This window comes from Pristiophorus japonicus, chromosome 12 (genome assembly GCF_044704955.1).
Source record: "Pristiophorus japonicus isolate sPriJap1 chromosome 12, sPriJap1.hap1, whole genome shotgun sequence".
Taxonomy (NCBI): domain Eukaryota; kingdom Metazoa; phylum Chordata; class Chondrichthyes; family Pristiophoridae; genus Pristiophorus; species Pristiophorus japonicus.
In genome coordinates, this window is record NC_091988.1 from 31,959,576 (window position 1) to 31,975,853 (window position 16,278).

General features: G+C 44.4%; 1 protein-coding gene across 1 annotated transcript in view; it reads left to right on the top strand.

The window, feature by feature from the left end:
• Positions 1–16,278, top strand: part of il17rd (interleukin 17 receptor D) — a 99,900-nt gene that overhangs the window by 48,508 nt on the left and 35,114 nt on the right. Inside the window, exons 4-5 of the mRNA XM_070894697.1 lie at positions 8,302–8,426; positions 14,358–14,475. Of these exons, the coding sequence (XP_070750798.1) occupies positions 8,302–8,426; positions 14,358–14,475 (243 nt within the window). The remainder of the gene's footprint in view (positions 1–8,301; positions 8,427–14,357; positions 14,476–16,278) is intronic.

Genomic DNA, 16,278 nt, shown 5'->3' on the forward strand with positions numbered 1-16,278 from the left:
CCCTGTGTCTGGGGAACCTGCGGCCACGATGGGGATCCCAACTGAGGAGGTTCCGGAACCAAGCGGCATGCAGTTGGCGACGCCAAGGCGCACATTGGTGCTGTCACAGACCCCACGGAGGCCGGGTCAGCGGCTTGAGCAAAGGCCTACCCTGGACCACCGCGTGGAGTGCCTGGCACGACTGTGCGGGGAGTCTGTCGCGATCCAGCACGGGCAGCTCCAGGTGTTTGTGGGGTTCACACACAAATTCTCCCAGGGGTCTGCTAGCCAAGCGGAGGCGACGCAGCAGATGATCCTGGAGTTGCGTGGAACCTCCGCCTCCAACCATGCCATGCGGCAGGCGTTCTTGGCGGTACACGGCGCTGCACCCCGAGCTCCCGTGACCACAAGCACCGGCACACAGGCTGGTCAGGAGGATGCACCACCTCCTGACTCGGAAGGCGACCCCCCTGTTTTGTCTTCCCCGCCAACAGCCCCCCAACAGGCGATCGTCCCAGCATGTCTCCCACCACGGCAGGAAGTTTAGCCATCGGCCACTGCACGTCGGCTTTGCAGCAGTTTCCGGGGACCAAAACACGTGGGTGAGGCAACCACACGGAGGGGTGCAGGATCTGGAGGGAAACGTGGCCGCAGGTAGGGAGGAGGGTGCACTCTTTTTAATATTGTTCCTACTGTTCACATTTATTGGTGTTGTCGTTTCACTGTTGGGGTGTGGGGGGAGGGGGGATGGTTGGGGCGGGGGCTGGGTGGGTGTTTTGGTGTTTGTAATTGAAAAATTACGCTCAAAAGTTGTCATTTTATTAAAACCATTTTATTTCACTTTACAATTGTTGTGCAGTGTCTTCTAATAACGTAAGTTAAAATAGAACATTTGTACAACTGTTGTGAAACAATGTCCAGGCTCGACGAAGTAAGTATGAAACGTTACTTATTTATATAAATATAAGAAAACGTCTAATTGTGAGTATATCTATCTTTAAAAGGCCCTTAAATAATTCACAAACTATCTAAGCCCCTGTTTAAGAGGTCTCCTGTCTTTCTCCGATGTTCAAAATGGTGTCTGTACTGCCCAGTTCTGTGAGGAAGGCCAGGCAATAGCAACTATTCTCTAGCGATGTTTTCGGCGAAAACAATCAACCCGGCAATGTGCCGAAAGTTGCGCCGGGCGATGTGTTGCCGATAAGCTCGGCGATGTGTCCCAACTTTCCATTGTTTGGGCGCTATCAGCCCTTTTTGGCAATATATGGGCACTAGCCCAGCGATGTGAAGTGGAAAGTCTAGCCCTATACCAGACCCCACCACACAGCACTGCCCTCCAATCATCAAGATCCACGGCGTGGCCCTGGACAACGTGGACCACTTTCCATACCTCGGGAGCCTATTATCAGCAAGGGCAGACATCGTCGACGAGGTTCAACACCGCCTCCAGTGCACCAGCGCAGCCTTCGGCCGCCTGAGGAAGAGAGTGTTCGAAGATCAGGCCCTCAAATCTGGCACCAAGCTTATGGTCTACAGGGTTGTAGTGATACCTGCCCTCCTGTATGGCTCAGAGACGTGGACCATATACAGTAGACACCTCAAATCGCTGAAGAAATACCACCAACGATGCCTCCGCAAGATCCTGCAAGTCCCCTGGGAGGACAGAAGCACACGTCATTCTCGATCAGGCCAACATCCCCAGCATCGAAGAACTGACCACACTCGACCAGCTCTGTTGGGCAGGCCACATTGTCTGCATGCCTGACACAAGACTCCCAAAGCAAGCGCTCTACTTGGAACTCCGACACGGCAAACGAGCCCCAGGTGAGCAGAGGAAATGTTTCAAGGACACCCTCAAAGCCTCCTTGATAAAGTGCAACATCCCCACCGACATCTGGGAGTCACTGGCCAAAGACCGCCCTAAGTGGAGGAAGAGCACCTCGAGTCTCGTCGCCGAGAACATGCAGAAAACAAGCGCAGGCAGCGGAAGGAGCGTGCGGCAAACCAGACTCCCCACCCACCCTTTCCTTCAACGACTGTCTGCCCCACCTGTGACAGAGACTGTAATTCTCGTATTGGACTGTACAGTCACCTGAGAACTCACTTTTAGAGTGGAAGCAAGTCTTTCTCGATTTTGGGGGACTGCCTATGATGATGATGAGAATAGTTTGTCAAGCTGCGGAAGAACGGTTCACTGGATGTTACGAACTTTCAGGCACTTTAGCATATTTCTCCCCCTCTTCTGCCCTATTTTGCATGTCTCTGCAGTGGACTTTGAGTTTTTGCCGGACATGGAATCACATAGAACTTACAGCATAGAAACTTGCCATTTGACCCAACTCGTCAGTGGTGGTGTTTATGCTCCACATGAACCTTCTCTCACCCTATTACATCTAACCCTATCAACATATCCATCCATTTTTTTTCTCTCTCATGTACTTATCTAGATTCCCCTTAAATGCATCTATGCTATTCGCCTCAAATACTCCATGTGGCACTGAGTTCCACATTCTAATCACTCTCTGGGTAAAGAAGTTTCTCCTCAATTCTTTATTAGGTTTATGAGTGACTATCGTATATTTATGACCCCTAGTTTTGAACTCCCCCACAAGTGGGAACATCTTCTCTCCCACTACCCTATCAAACCTCTTCATAATTTTAAAGACTTCTATTCATTCACCCCTGAACCTATAATAGAGAAAAGAGCCCCAGCCTGTTCAATCTTTCCTAATAATAGTTATAACCTCTCTGTTCTGGTATCGTTCTTGTACATCTTTTTTGAACCTTCTCCAATGCCTCCATATCCTTTCTGGAGATCAGAACTATGCACAGTAGTCGAAGTGTGGCCTTATTACATTAACTACTCGTACTAGCTAATATTTAGTTGATCACGCTAGCTTGATATTCAGGAAGGATTAGAAGATGATGCTACACCTCTGGCGTTCTATCATTAGCGTAGTAAATGCCCCAGTAAACTGGTCTTTATAGATGAATTAATAAAGATAATTTCTGAGTTTTTGCGATAGTCAACATGCTGAGTTATTGATCTCGGGTATTCTGCCTGGGTGGTACAGGGTGATGTAGAACATCTTCAAGTGTCCAACATCAGAATAACATTACAGGCTTGGGAGCAGGTCACCCCCTCAGCCTGGAGAGATCCAAGAAAAATGAAATAGAGAAACAAACCTTTTATTGATTTTTGCTTGGTATTACTCAACATCTAAAATTTGGAGAAGATGGATTTTTTTATACAGTTGCAGATCAATCACTCCAATTAAAATAACATTTAATGACTCCTCCATTGGTTCAGTGAGCAGCATCAGACCAGGAAGGTCTTGGGTTTAATCCCTGGTTTCTTGAGTTGCCATTCTTTCCTACATGACAATGACAACAACTTGCAATAATATAGTGCCTTTAATGTAATATAAGGTCCCATTGCGCTTCACAGGAGTGTTAGCGAACAGAAGTTTGATACCAAGCCATATAAGGAGATATTAGGACAGGTGACCAAAAGCTTGTTCAAAGAAATAGGTTTTAAGGTGCGCCTTAAAGGAGGAGGGAGAGGTAGAGAGGCACAGGAGGAAATTCCACAAGACATTTGTACTAGACCAGTTTTTTTTCTTGACGTCCTAAGTACAGTTAAAGAAGATAAGATTTTAGGAAAGGGTGTTAACACAAATGTGAATTCAGGGTTCAAAGGCACGACAGTCGAGCAATCCAGCTTTTAGGATTCAGTCCATATGTTAGAACTTGTTAAAAAGATCAGACTTCAAAGCTGACTTTTAAAATGTATGTTAATCACAGCTAACTATGATTTGAAAGAAGGAATATAACCGACTTTACAATAAATATAGGGTTGCTGATTTAAAATGTTGTGGTCTTTAATCCACCATAATCACAGCTTAATTACCGGTCATGGTGTACATAATTCAAACAATCCAAGACTGGTATACCTTCTAAAATGAATATTGTAACTTGACTTTTATCCCAGGTGAGGTATTTAAATGCATTGAGCTTTTGTTTCAGAAAGAGGTGTAATTGTTACTTCGAATTACAATCTTGTTTCCCTTTTCAAAAAAAAACATACATTTATTTTGTGGTCTTAACTAAAGAGTATGGAATGGGTCTACTTTGGTGCATTTGATGCTGTGATTAGACTTGGTAATCTGATGCCTAACAGAAGCACACCAAACTCCAAAGCAATAAATGAGACAATGTTCAGGCATGTACCTCAGATGTTGATTCTTTTGTCTGGAACAAGTTGGAATGCAGCTGGAGGGCTCAGGTGGTAACAGGTCCAAACTCCTCCCTTTGTGGTTCGCACGCCATCACAAGTGAGGTTTTATGTAGCGGAACATGCAAAACTAGTCTGGCAGCTTGAAACCTTCTCCGTGCTGTTGAGATAGGATCTGTTGAAGACCGTGTGGGGTTACATGAATTTGAATGAAAAGTCTTTCAGGTCTCTGCTGTGTTTGGAATATGAACCGATTGGAATGTCTTCATTGAAGCTGTAGGTAGAATATGATTAAACAAAGGACGAATAAAAGGTCTTTGTTTACAAAAGGCCATAATAGACATTTAATAAATGTAAAGTTACAACACAAAATTATGGAATACAATTCCGCTGTTATTCTGATAAGTTTCTCAATTTACTTTTATTATTAATATGTGGGCCTCATAGAGGCAGACATGACAATCCATTTTGTCCCCTTCTTGCACTTTTAGAATAAGGCTTATGGATCCCCTCGAAATATATTTTTGGGAACAGAAATAACCGAAGGGCTACTTACATATTTAACTCTCAGAAAATGCCGCGGCCCAAGTTGTCTTGAGTGATGTGAGCCAGCATGAGGGAGGGAAAGGAATGGTACAGCCGCGTTGCCTCCTTGGCCTCTTCTATCTCTGCAGCTCATTCCTTGGCTTTTCATCTGTCAAAGGTCGGTGGGTATATTAGGGCAGTGACACAATGCTACAGTGTGCTTCAGGTCTCTTGAGTTGGCTGTCTTTCTTTTTTATGTCCGACATTTATACTCGAGTCGTTTTTTTTTCCCCTTGAAATCCTTAAATACAAGCTGGCATAGTGTCTCTTCCTCGATATGGGGAAATATCTGCTCATCACCTTGCAGCTGCTTTAGTGCATTGTGGCATGTTTTTATAAATTTTTAACTCTTTTTGAGATATAATTACAAAAGCGATTAGAAAAAAAAACATGCACAAAGTATGCAACGTCACATGGCATATATAACGTACAGATGTTTTTGGCTGTTGCTTAATAACTACAGTAGACTACAGAACCAAGGAGATGGCATTATATCTAAATTATTTCAAAAATACTAGAAATTTCCCTCTACTGATTAATGTTCAATAGTTAGAGCAACATCGTTCTTCCATATTCTGTAATCGGTCTTTAATTCCCTGGATTCTGGGGAGGTCCCAGCAGATTGGAAAACTGCAAATGTAATGCCCTTATTTAAAAAAGGAGGCAGAGAAAAAGCGGGAAACTATAGACCAGTTAGCCTAACATCTGTGGTTGGGAAAATGTTGGAGTCCATTATTAAAGAAGCAAAAGCAGGATATTTGGAGAATCAAAATTCAGTCAGGCAGAGTCAGCATGGATTTATGAAGGGGAAGTCATGTTTGACAAATTTGCTGGAGTTCTTTGAAGATGTAACGAACAGGGTGGATAAAGGGGAACCAGTGGATGTGGTATATTTGGACTTCAAGAAGGCATTTGACAAGGTGCCACATAAAAGATTACTGCACAAGATAAAAGTTCACAGAGTTAGGAGTAATATATTAGCATAGATAGAGGATTGGCTCACTATCAGAAAGCAGAAAATCAGGATAAACGGGTCATTTTCCAGTTGGCAAACAGTTACTCGTGGGGTGCCGCAGAAATCGGTGCTGGGGCCTCAACTATTTACAATCTATATTAATGACTTGTATGAAGGGGCTGAGTGTAATGTAACCAAGTTTGCTGACTATACAAAGATGGAGGGAAAAGCAATGTGCGAGGAGGACACAAAAAATCTGCAAAAGGACAGAGACAGGCTAAGTGAGTGGGTAAAAATTTGGCAGATGGAGTATAATGTTGGAAAGTGTGAGGTTATGCATTTTGGCAGAAAAAAATCAAAGAGCAAGTTATTATTTAAATGGAGAAAGATTGCAAAGTGCCGCAGTACAGAGGGACCTGGGGGTACTTGTGCATGAACACAAAAGGATAGTATGCAGGTACAGCAAGTGATCAGGAAGACCAATGGTATCTTGGCCTTTATTGCAAAAGGGATGGAGTATAAAAGCAGGGAAATCTTGCTACAGCTATATAAGGTATTGCTGAGGCCACACCTGGAATACTGCACGCAGTTTTGGTTTCCATATTTACGAAAGGATATATTTGCTTTGGAGGCAGTTCAGAGAAGGTTCACTAGGTTGATTTCGGGGATGAGGGGGTTGACTTATGAGGAAAGGTTGAATAGGTTGGGCCTCTATTCATTGGAATTCAGAAGAATAAGAGGTGATCTTATTGAAACATATAAGATTATGAGGGGGTTTGACAAGGTGGATGCAGAGAGGATGTTTCCACCGATGGGGGAGGTGAGAACTAGAGAACATGATCTTAGAATAAGGGGCCGCCCATTTAAAACTGAGATGTGGAGAAATTTCTTCTCTGAGGCTTGTTAATCTGTGGAATTTGCTGCCTCAGAGAGCTGTGGAAGCTGGGACATTAAATAAATTTAAGACAGAAATAGACAGTTTCTTAAAAGATAAGGGTTTATGGGGGGGCGGGGAAGTGGAGCTGAGTCCATGATCAGATCAGCCATGATATTAAATGGCGGAGCAGGCTCAAGGGGCCTACTCCTGCTCCTATTTCTTATGTTCTTATGTTTAATCTGACACCTTGCAGGGTGGCAGTCTTATCCCTGAAGCTCCTAGGCTTAGGCACCACACATTAGTGACTCCTCTTCGATGTGATTCCCATGTTTAAAGGCAACGTGAATGTTTCTTTAATTCAGGAAGATCCGTCTCCATAGTACAGATTTATCCTAGAGGGGTTATGTGGAGTTGATCCCTTTTGAAATGAAAAGAAATGGATATGACTTATCATTCATTTATTCTTGGGCAGTTTATTGTAACCAAAGATTAGGTTGTCTAGGCAGCCATTTGATTGTCTCTTGCTTTTTTAAAAAAAGCTCTATTTCCTCATATAAAAGAAAGTACCTGTAATAGTTTAAATACTTCTGCACTATTGGATGTGTTGGTCATTGCCATTAATTTCTCTTTATTCTATTGTCTGGGCCCTTAAAATGTAATTCAGACTGAAATCATCCACCTCAGCACCATTAATCAGAATGGTGCAATAAACTTTGCTGCAGAACAATGGCTGCATTGAATCGTGACACTTGACTTGCTGACCCTCAAGAGCAGTGTGAGACAATAAAACAAGTGGCTGAAAGTCTCTCGCATTGCCAAGCCCAAAAGAGGATGGACAGACTTATTTTCAAATTGAAGGAATGAAAGGACAGACCTGTGCCTAATGAATCTATCATTTCTTTGAGTAACTCATTTCTAAGATACAGCATTAAAATTAAGAGTAAAATTCTCACCTGAAAGCAGCAGGAGTTACTGATGTGACTTTCCACTAGTGATGTTGACTGACTTGGTAGACCTGCGTTTGCTTTGCTGACTTTTATATTAGAAGGCTGATTTTTGGCAGATAGAAACTCAATTAAAAGTGGGTTCAATTGAAACTGCACATTGCAAGGAATTGAGAATATAGAACAGAGAAAGTGGAGACACACACAAACACTCAAGCTTGCGAGCCGCTCACACACGCATAGAGTAAATGAGACTCGTGGCAACAAGCCCATTCAGGAATTGGCATTGGCCCAACCAGGTTTTAGGTAAATACTTCCTAAATGGAATATTCAGATGATAGAATTTTCTTTGTGTTGGTGGTTTTGTATAACACACATCTCTTTTTTAAAAAAAAAAGTAGAAGCTTCTTTGTAGTTTAAATTATATTTGCGAGCACAAGTTGTGAAAAAATCTAGAGCCTTTTACTTTACAATGATATTTATTTGTGTGTACTTTCTGGTGACGATTTGGCTACTTTATGAATGAATTGCACAGCCTTCTCTGCCAACACCTTTCAGTGCTGGGATTTGGGTGTCTTGTTCACGCATCTAGTTATTAAAATGGTTTATCTCCCTGTACCTGCGAAGAAATTACAAAGTAACGTAATTTACTTGCCAATGCTCTCTTTCTTTGTGTACACTGTGTTTTTATATTTTCCCTATTTTGTGATTTTTTTTTTCCCCTCAGGTATTGAATATATCAGAGGCTTCAAAATAATTCTTCAAGAAGCTAAAGCAGTTGGGGCTGAAAAGTTATGCCAGGCATTGGTTTTAGAAGAACGAAAACAACTCAAATATTTCAATAAAACACTTGTAAGTAAGCTGACCTTTACTAGTATTTAGAACAAATGCTTTCAGACTATTGAACCAGAAGTTTATCTGTGGCTTTAGAAATTTTGAGTTAAAGTGCTGATCACATCTGATTAGTTTTTAATGGTTCCCGACTGTGGTCCATCTTGCAAATTGATTCAACATTTCCATTTCTATTTGATGCTGGACTGCGAGTTTGTAGTTAAATTCGAAGTCTTCTACTAAGCAAAGCTTTGAGGGGTTTCTAACTGTCTCCTGAATCCTGAGATTAGATAAAAGCTCAAAATTACTCCCAGGTATTTGTTTAATCTGGTATCTTTATCTACTGGCGCAGTAGCATAGTGGTTATGTTACTGGACTAGTAGTCCAGAGGTCTGGATCTGTTCTTTGTCACTGGGTCAAAATCCTGGAACTGCATACCTAACAGCACTCTGGGAGTACCTTCACCACATGGACTGCAGCGGTTCAAGTAGGAAGCTCACTACTGCCTTCTCCTGGGCATTAGGGATGGGCAATAATTGCTGCCCTTGCCAGCAATGCCCATATCCCATGAATTAATAAATAAAAAATATATACTTTTAAACTCTTCAATTTTATGTAGGGATTTAATCCAGTTAGGATTCACTTTTATACCAGCAGTGGCCGATGTCTGCTTTAGTGTGCTGCAAGATCTTGTAGGCGATCACCAATTGTGAAGTTTATGCTGCAGGTTTATTGTGAAATCTGCTGTGTATTAATCAGAGTCCATGTCTCGAGATTTAAAAGAAAAACTGAGTTGCTGGGAATCTAAAATGAAAACAAAAAATAGTGGAAATACAGCAGCTGAATCAGTATCTTACTTTGAAAATTTGTACCATTTGAAACCCATTCACTGGCCTTCTTGAAAGGAAGATTGCATAAAACTCATGATAGATCAAAACAATTTTAAATTTATTTATTACAGTTTCTTAAAAAGTAATTAAACAACGTTTCCATACAGCTCTAAATTTCTCTCTTTTGCCAAATCTACTTACTGAAAAATTGTAATAAAAATTTAAATGTAACCAATTTAAAGACTCATGACTGAATCTGGGGACATATTGCTGCAGAAGGCCATTGTTGTTGTTACAGGGCCTAAATTAACAGTTTGCACAAAGGAAATCATTTTGAACTTAGACATTTCTGCATTTAGATTTTTTGTTTCCAAATGCCTTGGAGAAAATTCCTGCCAGCTGTGAGTTTTGCCCTCCACTTCCTCCTCACTGAAAATGTAAATGCCAATCGTCAGAATTTGCTGACAGAAATCAGTGTGGAACAGTTCCCACTTCCCTGAATGCTGCTCCGACCCAAATCCTACTGATATTTCCAGTGATCCTGGCTGCTGCATAACGTTGGTGAAAATTCGAACAAGGACAAGAATCCCTGTTGAGGCAAAGAGTGCCAGGTTAAATTGGAGGGGACAAAACATGCCAATATGAATTGTTGCAGGGGAAGAATGTGTCTCTGTAAATGTCTAGGATAGGTTACAGCATCTTTCTGAACTAGGTCTGGATGGGGTAGAGTGCCTCTGTGAATTGGGATAAGGGACTGGACGTGGAAGAGTGACTAGTGAGGTAATTTTTGAGGAAGTGATGGTCTGTTGAAAATCCAAACGTCACTTTGTTTTTCCGTTTCAATATCTAACAATTTAAAAATATTTCTGTTTAAAATTAGTCAGAATGCACAATTTATATTGTAAAAAAAATGAAAACTTTCCAGGGGAGCAGGTTGCCCACACCCGCTTAAAATGCATCACCCAGTTTTTGTCTTTAACATTTGCATTTCCCCCTTCAGGTTTTTATGTACTGTTTTTTTTTCCCCCATCATGATGATTAAAGGAATGTTGGATTTGCCTAGAGTTTAAAGTTACTAAGGGCTCTATTTTCACCACCATTGGGCGCTGTTTTTTTGGGCATCCACTGATTTTATTTTTGAGGAATCATGATTTTGCGATTTTGCTCAAAGTTGGTATGCTGGCGGTGACTGTCAGTGCTGGTTTTTTTGTATGCAAGATTTTTTTTGGTGCAGGCCTGGTTGAAAAGCTGATTTTCGCGCCGTTTTTGGCCCTTTAACTGATTTTCGGCAACAACGATTTTTTTCAGCGCAGTGCACAGTGGATCTTAAGTACCGATCAGAAAAATCCTACGTTAACTTAAGGAATCGCGCTGAACATATTTGAGTTTTTGGAGCGAAGGAAGAAGACAATTTAAAACATAAATTAATGATGATTTTTCCCAAAGAATGTTTTTGAGAATGGGAAAATTGCGATTCCACCCCACCACAGAATCTCTGCTAATGGGGCTCCAGGCATGGGTCGGAGGAGTGCCGGCCAGCTGAAGGATCGCTCCCTCAGCCAAACACAAGCACAGGAGCTCGACGCTTGGATTCCACTCCCCCCCCCCTCCACCCCCCTCCCCAGGCTCAGCTTGGAAAGAAGCCCGGGAGAGGGTGGAGGTAGAATCCAAGCGCTGAGCTCCTGTGTTCATAACACAGCAGCAAACATAGACAATTCGGCACAAGCTATAATTAAAGTGCCATAAATCTCTCTGCATCGCGTCTCCATAGAGACAGAGCTTAGTGTTGCGCATGCGCTTGGACCAGAATGTGGTCCATTCTGCTAGGGCGTCACCCAGCAAAGATGTGTGTATGCGCTGCGCTTCAATAAGTCTCACAATAACAAAAATAACAAAGTTAAGAATAAGAATTAAGGGTGCAAATCTTACTATGCCTCATGTAGTACGGTTGGTTTACATGCATGGCATAGGGGGGCGACAGATAGTACCACGATGCCGTCGTTGCACAAACCAGATCGCTCGGGCATTAATGGGGAGGAGGCTATAACCTGATCGAATCTACAGGGACAAGCGCTCATACACCTGAGTGAGGCAGACTGCATTCGCAGGCTGCGATTTAGAAAGGGGGTCATCACCAAGATGTGCCTGCTAGTCAGGTCAGCCTTAGAGCGAAGAAGTGGCAGGAAAACTGATCTACCTGTCTTCTATACTTCTGGCTCATTTGAAGCAGCAACTGGGGACATGTGCTGCATCTCGCAGCATGCTACACATTGCTGCATTCGACAGGTGACTGCTGCACTGTATGCTAAAAGGGACCAGTTCATCAATTTCCCTATGACCACGCAGGCAATACGAAACAGGGCTGTGAGGTTCTCAAGAATTTCTGGCTTGCCAAAGGTACAGGATGCGATCGACTGTACCCACATCGCCTTGAGAGCACCTTTGGATGACTCCGAAGTTTATCGGAACAGGAAAGGGTTCCATTCCCTAAATGTGCAGCTTGTCTGCGACGATCTGCATCGGATCATGGCAGTGGATGCCAAATACCCAGGAAGCATGCATGATGCTTGCATGCTACGTGAAAGTGTTATATCTACCATGTTTCAGGAGCTGCCAGAAGGGCTCGGGGACAAAGGATACGGGCTCACCACCTGGCTTATGACCCCCCCTACGCAATCCGTGCACTGAGCCAGAGCCAGTGCAACATGTCGCACATAACAACACGGAGCATCAAAGAGTGGACAATTGGCATACTGAAGCAGCGTTTCTGATGCCTGGACCACTCTGGAGGTTACCTGCAATACGCTTCTCACCACATCGGTCAGTTCACTGTCGTGTGCTGCATGCTGCACAACTTGGTCATCATGAGGAGCCAGGTCCTGGACATTGAAGATCCTCCTGGAGGGGGGGGGTGGAATGGGGGGAAGAAGAAGAAGAAGAAGAGGAGGATGAGGAGGAGGAGCAGCAGCAGCAGGAAGACTAGGAGGACCAGCAATAGGAGGAGGATGACGACGAACCCATGCCACCACCTCAACCCGCAGGACGACGGTGGAGGAGGCGGCCTCGTGCACCTATAGCCATTGCTAGAGACTTGCGTCAGTGGCTAATCCATGATCGCTTTGGTGCCTGAAGGATTAACGGCCCGACAGTGTTGACTCTTTGTACCTGTTAGTGTGAAAAAATAATATACATCATATGTACGTAATGTTGTGTTGGTTTATGTTGCTTTAATTCAAAAAGTAATGTGCAGGATTCTGCTTAAATTTTTAAAATAATTAGGTTTATTAAACATTTGTACAGTTTTACTTAACTTTAATTTAAAACATTTGTATCAAACTTTAAACTTTTCAATGAAGAAAACAACAAGTAGCAGCAACAAACTCTAGCTGCAGCCATCTCTCCTCTACCTTAATCAAAGACCTTAGCGCTGGGCGCCCCTCTTGCCGCCTCTACCTCTACCCCTACCCGTGCCCGTTGTCTCATACTTCTGCTTCCTCACCAAGGTCTTTTCTGCTTTCTGTGCGAAGGCACATTTCTTGTTGGTAGGGTTGGACAGGGACAGACCTAGCAGACAGCATTATGGAAGGCCCGGGTTCATCGTTGGACTTTTCTTCAGCCTGTGGATGAACCCCTGGCACACTACCTGACTTTGGTCTGGGGATTGGAAAGTGTGTGTCACCAGTTGATGCTGTCAATTGCGGTTGGGTAATGACAGCCTGGGTGTGTCCACTTATTGCAGCAGCTATCTCCGACATTTCCTCCCCAATCTGTACCGACACTGCACAAGCTGCCTCCAACATCCCCCCCTCATCTCCGACATCCCCCCCCTCATCTCCAACATACCCTCCCTCATCTCTGACGTACCCTCCCTCATCTGTCCCAACACTGCTCCCATTCCTATAGACAATGATGCTACTTCTACTGACAGCCCCGCTAATTCTTCCCTCACCCCACCCATAGTGGTCAGGAGCGATCTCATTAGCTCAATACTCTCCCCACTCATTCCTGTGATCAGTCCTATGTCCTCTGGATCCTGCATTTCAGGTTGAGCTCTCCTTCCCACCCTCCTCGGCCATCTCCCAGGTGTGGCTTGCTGCAACCCACTGGGACCAGCAGCCTCAGACTCCACCCCATGAAATGTCGCGTTGGTTTTATCGCTCAGAACAGGGCTTGGCGTCCTCAGGGGATTCACCCGCTCCAGTTGCAATGATCATCATTGGGGTCTTCCTGCTGCCCTTCATTGTCCAACTCATCCTTGTCTTGAAGTTGATAAAGAATATCTAGACTGATGGCTTCCTGATCTTGACATAACAGAGCAGATGTTTGGTTAGCAGCAGGGGAGGGGGCAGAGAGGGCAGGGTGACATGAGTACGTGGCAGGGCTTACCCTCTTTCGATAACCTTGGACCAGCGTCTACATTGATGGTTGATCTTCTCTTGCGAGATTGAATCACATCAGCGATCTTCCGTTCCACGGTTGTTAGTTGCAGCTTACTTGGCGCACCTCCTCCAGTTTTTGACCTTTCTCGGTTCATCAGTGAGACCTTTTGCAAAGATGAAAATAGAACTTTTGAAAGAGAGGGTTTAATACACATACACACACTTTTCTGCGCACACTTTGAAGCTCCACTCCCAGATTTAACTTCGGGTACCGCAGCGGCAAAATTGCATTTTACTTTGGCGAAAATTGTCTTTTTTTTTTCTCAGCACAAACGGGCACAAAAGAAATCGCCCGTACATCTCCCTGGACGCCAAAAATCGGCAAAGAGGAAAATAGATTACTCTTCACATATCGTAGGCTTACAATCGGCCAATCTTCAGTTGTCAGCTTTTCAGGCCCGTGTCAGCTTTTTGAAGCTGTCAGTTAGCTCGGTCAGCTTTGGTTCGGTTTTCGTGGTTAGCTTGTATGTGAAAGTTGTACTGACCAGAAATTTATGCCCATTGTTTTTGCCAGCTAGACATTTTGTATAGCCCTTCTGACTTGGTTGTTTCCCTTTGCGTTCCACAAATGCTGACCTGTGTTGTATAATACTGCAACTATATGAAGTCAATATGGTATTTTCCAGTCTGGAGAATATCCATGTTTCTTTGTACATTTCACATAACTTTGGTTTTCTCTTCAGGTCATGAAATCCCATCCGTTTCGAAGTTTGAAGTTCAAAACGCAATATAATGTGACTATTTTACCATTTCCGAACCTTGTGGAAGATAATAATGATACCTTTCAGTTTGAGGTTGAATGTAAGTACTGACTTAGTGCAACTAACATGATGACTTATGAAGAGAATTGTAACCAGTACAGAGCCTGGAACTAAATTTCCATTTATTAATAAAACAAGAGCTGAAATTTTCTTCAGGTAGGCGGGTTGGGGGCGGGAAACCCAGAAGGCTGGGTTTCCCGTAAGCCCTGCTGACTTTAATGGTAGGGCATGATTTGCATGTGAGCCCTCGGATTCCCGCCTGCAGCCATTCCGATTGAGAAGTAGCCCTGCAGCTGCAGAGAAGGAGCGAGGGTTCGGTCCGGGAGGGATCCGCGGGGGTGGGGGTGGGTATCCGCTGGCTTGGACGGTGGTGGGGACGCGAGGGAGGGTTGTGGATCAGCTGGCTCGGTCAGGGATCGCAGGACGGGAGGGGTTGGGGATCAGCTGGCGGGGGGATGTTCAAGGATCGCCTGGCTCGGTAATCGGCAATGGAAGATCTGGGATCACTGGATGGGATTGAAGTGAAGATTGGGGATGGGTTGTGGGGGGGTTGCGGGTTGGGGATCGGTGGGAAGAGTCGGCCGGGGATTGGTAGAGGGAGGGAAGAGAGGATCACTGGAGGATTGTAGCCAGCCTCAGCATCATCGGTGAGGTGGGGGGAGGCCTCATGATGGGGATCGGAAGCCTGGGAAGGCGATCAATGAGCTCATGATGGGGCAGGAGGTGCCTCTGATTGCGAGAGGTGGGTTAGTTAGGAACTTTTATCCAGGAGGTAGCTATAAAACCACTTACCTCCAGGATGCAGCGTCTCTGCCTCGGTTTAACTGCCGGATTTCACGAATTGTGTGAAACTCGTCCACATGCAGTTAAATTCAAAATGGAGGTAAAAAAAGAGGCTTCCAGCCTCATTATAATATTTAAATTGACGTATTGCCTCCTGGGAGCAGGTTGGTCGCCCACCCCACATCTCAACCCCGTCCAGACCCCATCCCGCCTCCGTTAAACCTGGAAGTGGGCAGGATCAGGTCGGGAATCCCATTATTAATAATTTAACTGCCTGCCCCACCAACTCCAAACCCACCCGTTGTTTTTTTTGGGGGGGAAAATTCTGGCCAACATTTTTTTATTTGTTCCTGGGATGTGAGCATCACTGGCTAGGCCAGTATTTATTGCCCATCCCTAATTGCTCTTGAGAAGGTGGTGGTCAGCCGCCGCCTTGAACTGCTGTAGTCCTTGTGATGAAGGTACTCCCACAGTGCTGTTTGGAAGGGAATTCCATCAACAATGAAGGAACGGCGATATATTTCCAAGTAAGGATGGTGTGTAACTTGGAGGGGAACTTGCAGGTGATGGTGTTCCCATGTGCCTGCTGCCCTTTGTCCTTCTTGGTGGTAGAGATCGCAGGTTTGAGAGGTGCTGTTAAAGAAGCCTTGGCAAGTTGCTGCAGTCCGTCTTGTAGATGGTACACACTGCAGCCATGTTGCACCGGTGGTGGAAGGAGTGAATGTTTAAGGTGGTCGATGGGGTGTCAGTCAAACGGGCTGCCTTGTCCTGGATGATGTCGAGCTTCATGAGTGTACTTGGAGCTGCACTCATCCAGGCAAGTGGAGAGTATCCATCACACTCCTGATTTGTGCCTTGTAGATGATGGAAAGACTATGGGGTGTCAAGAGGTGAGTTACGTGCTGCAGAATACGCAGCCTGCTTTTGTTGCCACAGAATTTATAGAAACATAGAAATTTACAGCGCAGAAGGAGGCCATTTCGGCTCATCGTGTCTGCTCCGCACGACAAAGAGCCACACGGCCCTCGGTCAGCAGCCCTGAAGGTTACATATAAATCAA